The sequence below is a fragment of the Apium graveolens genome, chromosome 2, assembly GCF_009905375.1.
Source record: "Apium graveolens cultivar Ventura chromosome 2, ASM990537v1, whole genome shotgun sequence".
NCBI lineage: Eukaryota > Viridiplantae > Streptophyta > Magnoliopsida > Apiales > Apiaceae > Apium > Apium graveolens.
Window position 1 is genome coordinate 316,060,637 of NC_133648.1, and position 7,353 is coordinate 316,067,989.

At 36.2% G+C, this 7,353-nt stretch overlaps 1 protein-coding gene across 1 annotated transcript; it reads right to left on the minus strand.

The window, feature by feature from the left end:
• Positions 1 to 6,383: 6,383 nt before the first annotated feature.
• LOC141704310 (uncharacterized) lies at positions 6,384 to 6,932 on the minus strand. The gene has a single exon (XM_074507560.1). It carries the CDS (start codon positions 6,930 to 6,932, stop codon positions 6,384 to 6,386), a length of 549 nt encoding a protein of 182 aa, XP_074363661.1.
• Between the last annotated feature and the right edge of the window lie 421 nt (positions 6,933 to 7,353).

Sequence of the window (7,353 nt, forward strand, 5' to 3'; positions counted from 1 at the left end):
GTCTAACAGATGTTTGTTTCAAACAAAGGATAAGATAACTGATATATTCAAAACAGTTTTGTTTGAAGTAATTTGAATAAGTTCGGAAGATAATCTGTTAGAGTATTTGAAAATGCATAAACTTAGTTAAGGATAATGATTTGAAAGATTCAAACTAAGTCTAAGATAAGGTGTTGAAGAGAAGGTTTAAATCCAGTCAAATAAAGATGTACATTAAATCCTAAACCTTATCTACTAGAAAACTTCTGGAAACTAAAATGCGTTAATCTCATATTGATCTCGTTCAATCATTCTGTTGTATGGAGTTAATCCTATTCTGTTGTATCATCATCAGAAACCTTGAAACTAACATTCTCCCCCTTTTATGATGATGACATATTTCTCCCCCTATCAAAAACCCTTAAAGCCCTGGAGGAAAGAATTAGTAATAATAGAATATATAACAGATATGATATGAATGCAACAATGCGAATGAGACAGTAAGATATGTTATAAATGAATGAGACAGAAAGCATAAAATATAAATATAATGTGACACACAAATGAGACAATCCCAATTATATAAATACTTAACAATCCAAAGAACAACCCACCCATTCAACCAGGGTGTCCAGTTGTCTTCAAAACATCCAGAATCATTCATCAAACAAACTTAGTATTAACAGAAATAACAAAAACAACCATAGTCAACATAACATCATATTCTGAAGCAAACAGAGTCTTAAAGCACATAAAAGAAACATTCTAAATTTTTTAAAACATATCATTTCCTGCCCCTTCATCATCTTAAAAGGAATCAATCTGAGTCATCTGAAGAAGATAAATCAACCCGAGTCTTCCCTTCGTCCTCGCCAGAGCCTGAAGCTTTATCATTTGCAGTTGGAAAAACAGGAGCAGATCCATATTCAGAGAAGAGCTTGTCGAATGCATCATGAGCTAGTGCTTTGCCGTCTCGTTCCCGAAGCCATTCAAAAATCTTGTCCTTGTATTCGTCCCTTGTCATACCAAAAATAGAGGGTGGAGAGATGGCAGGAAGTGGCAAAGGAGCAGTAATCTCTTCCAATGTGCAGTCCCCAATCCAATCATGTTTTTTGTGCCAATACATTTTCCTTTGTCCTGTATAGCGGACAGCTGCTGCGACACAAACTTGGTTTCCGAACCCAGCTTAAAGAACAACTTAAACAACAACAAAGAAAGTGGAGTTAGATCTGATACCGAAGGTTTTACAGAGACGTCAATAAAATTCTCCCCAACAATAGCCTTAAGTTGTTCCTCATACTGAAACCCCGGAACATCCATAAACGCTTGGTGTGTAGTGAACAGATATACCCCTTGATCAGACAATTCTCCTATTCTGGCAAGCACGTCGGCCTTGAAAACAACAAGAGTCCCTCGAACATTCGAAAACACCAGTCCTTCTAGAAGTAACTGAAAATTGGCATAAAACTCCCGAACGAGTTCTTGTTAGACAACTTTATCCGGTGATAACAGTAACTCACATCCTTGAAACTTGAACAAATTGAAAATGCCAACACGAGTCAAAAGATCAACATCACATATATGCTCTTTTATAATAGGCTTTGTTAAGATTTTGGGTCCGCTTCCTTTTGCATGTCGTTCAAACGAGTTGGGAGATGCTTCGCCGGACGCTTCAGATTCAACGGCATTAACACGGCGACGCTTGGAGCCTAATGCACCGGCGGTTGGGGTTTGGTGAGCGGTGGATCGCGATCGAGTAAAAGGGGTTGATTGACGGGCCATGGTTAGAGAAAGTAGAGGGTTAAGAGAGAGAGTAAAGATTTTTAGAGATAATGTGAGGATGTAGTGAAGAAAATGAAGAGATTCAGAAAGAGAAATATATAAGAGTGAGAAGATAAGGAGTTAGTAGTAGAAGAGGAAACGAAAAGAAGAAAAGGAGATGTACTGAGATAGAAGTACATGCATGAAGAACGATGAGATGATAAGTCAAATCAATTAGATAGCCTAAATCTATTTGCATTCCACACGGAGAAACACACAGACTAAAAAAATAAAACAATTATAAAACTAATAATCACAAAATCACATACATAAATACATGTAATAATTATGCATTAACACAGAACTATATTCTCTAATAACCACAAGAATAAAAGATACCATAAAAATACATAAAAATTATGAAATAATGCACACATAATCACGTAAAAAAATTACATGGAACACATACCTAATTCACGACGCATTATACAAAAACGATCTTCAGCTAAAGGCTTAGTGAAAATATATGCAAGCTGTTTCTCAGTGGATATATAAATAAGCTCAATATTACATCTAGAAACATTATCTCATAGAAAACGGTGATGAACATCAATATGCTTAGTACGAGAATGCATGACAGGATTTTTACAGATATTAATTGCAGAGGTATTATCACAATAAATAGGAAAATTTGTATAAAGAATGCCAAAATCCTGCAAAGTTTGTTGCATCCATAAAATTTGAGCACAACAACTTCCAGCTGCAATGTACTCTCCTTCAGCTGTAGAAAGAGCTATAAAAGTTTGCTTTTTGCTATGCCATGCAACCAAACAATCTCCTAAAAATTCACAAGCACCACTTGTGCTTTTTCTATCAACCTGTGACCCTTTTGAGTAGATCCTTAATATATTTTCCTTGGTAAATAAATATTCCTGCATTAGACTGATTAATTTACAAACCTAGAAAGTACTGCAATTCACCCATCAAACTCATATCAAATTCCTTATGCATGCAGTCAGAAAACCACTTACACAAAGATTCGTTAGTAGATCCAAACACAATGTCATCTACATAAACTTGAACTAAAAGAAAATGATCACGTTTACGAAAAATAAAGAGAGTAGGATCGAGTGTATCGCGAGTGAAGCCATTGTTTACAAGAAACTGACTGAGACGTTCGTACCAACAACGAGGGGACTGTCTTAATCCATAGACAGATTTCTTGAGCCTGTAAACATACTTATGATATTTTTCATGAATAAAACCTGGATGCTGCTTGACGTATACTTCTTCCTTGAGATAGCCATTAAGAAAGGCGCTCTTGACGTCCATATGATATAGCTTGAATTTCTTGTGAGCTACAAATGCTATAAGTATTCGAATAGCTTCTAGATGAGCTATAGAAGCATATGTCTCATCATAATCGATCCCTTCCTGTTGATTGTATCCCTGAACAACTAAACGAGCTTTATTGCGAATGATATTTCCATCTTCATCCTTTTTTTCTTGAAAACCCAACAAGTACCAATGATCTTGGCATCCCGAGGAGGTGTGACAAGTTCCCAAACATCACAACGCTCGAACTGATCAAGTTCTTCCTGCATTGTAACTGACCAGTGTTCATCTGCAACAACTTCTTGAGCATTCTTTGGTTCGAATTCAATAACAAAAGCACAGAATGCACACAAATTATGAAGTCTGCTTCGTGTGGAGATTCCTTGATCTAAATCAGTGAGAAGATTATCTGGTGGATGATTCTTCACAGTTATAGAAGATTTAAGAAGACGAATATTACTCATCTCTTCCTCATTATAGTTGTCAGCCTGGAACTGAATAGGGGTTGTCTCATTTGAATGAGATGGTCTCATTTCTGCTTGTGAAGATTTTATTAGAAGGAGTAGTAGAGAATACATTTGAGACACTATCAGGAGTCTTTGGAGAGCCAGAAGATTTATCTGAATCTTGAGAAGAATCTGAAGAGTTATCGAAAGACTGCGATGGACCTGGAGAGTCTTGAATGCTCGATTTATCAGAATGAGACTGACTCTTTTAAGAATGAGACTGTCTCATTTGGGAATGCGATGACTGATCCGCAGTGTCTTCGTCAATTTGAGATATATTGCTTGAAGATTTATTGAAAGCAATATTTATGGATTCTTCTACTTTGTTCTTGACAGAATTAAAAACTCGATAAGCCTTGCTTGTTGTAGAATAACCCAAGAAGATTCCTTCCGTTGATTTTGCATCGAACTTGCCTCGATTATTTTGAGTATCTAAAATAACGCACTTGGAACCAAATACTTGAAAATAACTAATGTTAGGAGTCTTTTTCTTAAGCAATTCATAAGGAGTTTTAAGCAATATAGGATGGATAAGAACTCTATTAAGAACATAACATGATGTATGAACAGCTTTAGCCCAAAAATTACGAGGAAGCTTACTCTCATGCAAAAGAGTTCTTGTTGTCTCTTGTAAAGTTCTGTTTTTGCGTTCAACAACTCCATTCTGTTGAGGAGTACGAGGAGCTGAAAATGCATGAGTGATCCCTCTCGATTTGCAAAAAGTTATGAAATCCTTCTCGAATTCACCTCCATGGTCACTACGGATAGTCTTGAGCTTATATGAATACTTAGTTTCAAGGTTAGTAATAAGGTCTTTAAATTCAACAAAAGCTTCATCCTTAGTACGTAAAAATAATACCCATGTAAACCATGAGTAATAATCAAATATGAAAAATGCATAATTTTACCTCCAGGACTTACATACCTTTCAGGAACAAAAAGATCTAGGTGAAGAAGCTGCAAAGGATTAGTTGTTGACACACGATTTTTAGCTATAAAAGATGTTTTTACCTGTTTTCCTAGATGGCATGCTGAGCAAGGTTCAACCTTCTTGTATTTCAGCTTGGGCAGACCTCGTACCCGATCATGAGAAGATATCTTTCGAAGGAGATCCATGTGAACATGACCTAGACGTCGATGCCAAAGATTCTGTTGATCTTGAACAGTAGCAAGACAGATCTCCTCCTGCTGTTCATCAAAATCTAACACGAAAATATTCCTTTTTCTTTTGGCAACTAAAGCAAACTCATTTGATTGAGTACCAATATAGCATACATCTTTATCAAACTTAACTTTATGACCAACATCGGTAAGTTAACTTACACTAATAAGATTGTATTTCAAACCATCTACTAAACGAATGTTAGGAATAGCAAACCTGTCATTACCAATGGTGCCATTTCCAATAATTCGGGCGATGTTAGAATCTCCAAGAGTAACTAAACCACCTTCCTTGGTAACTAGAGATAGAAACTTGGACTTATCACCGGTCATATGATGTGACCAACCACTGTCGATGATCCATTTATTTAGCGGAACATGGACCTTCAAGAAAACTTGCAAAAATTGCTTTATCTCTTAGGTACCCACTTAACCTTGAGTCCTTGTTGGTTAGTATCACAAATCTTATATAAATGTCTATCTGATTTCTTAATCCACATCTGAACAATATTAATAGATGCATTAACAGATTTATATCTAGCAAAAGATCTATATGATGAGTTAGAAGAGTGACCCTCGATACCACATAATCTAGATTCAGAAGTAGTGTGACCAGATCTACCACAATCTCGACATTTCTCATAAGACATCTTATACTTCATAGGAGCTCGCTTGTAACCACCTTGAAATGCACGTTTCATGATTGATTAACATCCTAATCCTCCTTTATCAAGAGAAGATTTTTGTTTAGCAAGTAAAATATTCAAAGTTCCTTCACCATGAAAACATTTCGCTAAATCTTTTTCAAGCTGTGCCACTTTCTGCTTTAGTTCAGGAACCAAAGGGTCAGGAGCACTATCTCTTTTGACATTTTTTGGAACAACTGAGGCTGTCTCTTTCTTCAATTCTTCCAGACATACATCCTTCATCTCAATCTCATTCTTGAGATATTGATTTTCCTCAGTAAGCTTTGAAACCTTTTCAAGCAAAGATGTTTTCTGCAGCCAAAGCTTCATCCTTCATAGGATCTTCCATTTCACTAAGAACTTCACTTAATGCTTATTTTAAATAAGCATTCTTTTCTTTTAGCTTCTTAACTTGGACCTGCAAATTCAACATAGAAGAAGATACATTTGAATTATATTTTATATTATGTACCTCATCGTTGTCACTAGGGCTGTCCTCGAGTCCAACAAAGTAGAGTTGAGCAACTTCATCATCTGAATCGATCTCAACATCAGACTCATCATCACTCCAAGTGATTAATGCCTTCTTTTTGTTCTTCAGGTTGTAGCAGTCCTTTTTGAAATGCCCTTTCTTTCCACATTCAAAGCATGTATCCTTGCTTTGATTTGATTTATTCTCCTTGCTAGAATTAGATCTGAAGTCCTTCTTTGGAAAATGTGACTTCATAGGTCGTTTAGAGGCATTCCGTTTGGAAAGAAATTTATGAAACTTCTTGGTCAGAAGAGCAATCTCTTCATCAGAATCATCAGGAGACTCATCAGCTTTGGCATCGAGTGCAAGAGTCTTTTTACGAGGAGTTTCATCTTCTTCATCATATATACGTAGCTGATTTTCGAACTCTTACAATTCACTGATGAGTGTTAAAGTGTCCATAGTCGAAAGAAGTGTTGAGTCCTACAGAATGGTAACCTTTGGAGAAAACTTCTTTGGCATTGCCATGATGATCTTCCTATTGATTTCAGATTGAGAAATGATCCTTTCCAATAGTGAGATAGAGTTCATCAAAGTCAAGAATCTTCCTTGTGCATCTCGAACACTTTCATCTCTTTCCAACCTGAAACCTTCATAATCACTCATTAGCATGCTAAGTTTGACTTCACGTACCTTAGAAGTGCCTTCGTGGCTGACTTTGATCGTATCCCAGATCTGTTTTGTAGTAGTACAGACAGATACTTTTTGTAACTCGGTAGCTACCATGCTATTAAGAAGTGAGTTCATAGATTTAGCATTGGAGTTCATTGCATTCACTTCTTCAGGAGAGAGGTCCTTGAGGGATTTGGGCTTTCCATGTTTTATTGGAATTGTAAAGCCATTTTCTACAGCATCCCACTCGAATGCATCACGCTGAAGAAATATCTTCATCCGGAATTTCCAGTCATTGTAGTTTTCAGCACCTTGGAGCGGTGGTGGATAATTATTTGAATACCTATCTGGTTGAGTCATGGATCGCTAGCAAAATAAATACTAAACAGAGAATTAAATGCACCTGCTCTAATACCAATTGACAATTGAAAATCAAAATGATGATAGATATGTATTATATTCTAACTGTCAAAGCAAATAGGACAGTCTCTTATGCAAATGAGACAGTCCCTTTACAAATAAGACGGGGAATAGGACAGTCTCTTTTAACTGCAGAATGAAAATTACAGAATGTAAATGCAATATGCTGAAAACTGAATAAAGTAAAAACATCATGAGTTTTCACTTGGTTCGACCCTTAATCCTAGTCTATGACCTACATCCAAGTACTTATGCCAACTAGCATAGAGAATGTATTATATCAACTTTAATAAAGATTTTACAGTCTTTTCCTTGATTACAAATATAGCACCTGAAAGAAACATTTTACCAAGCTACCTTG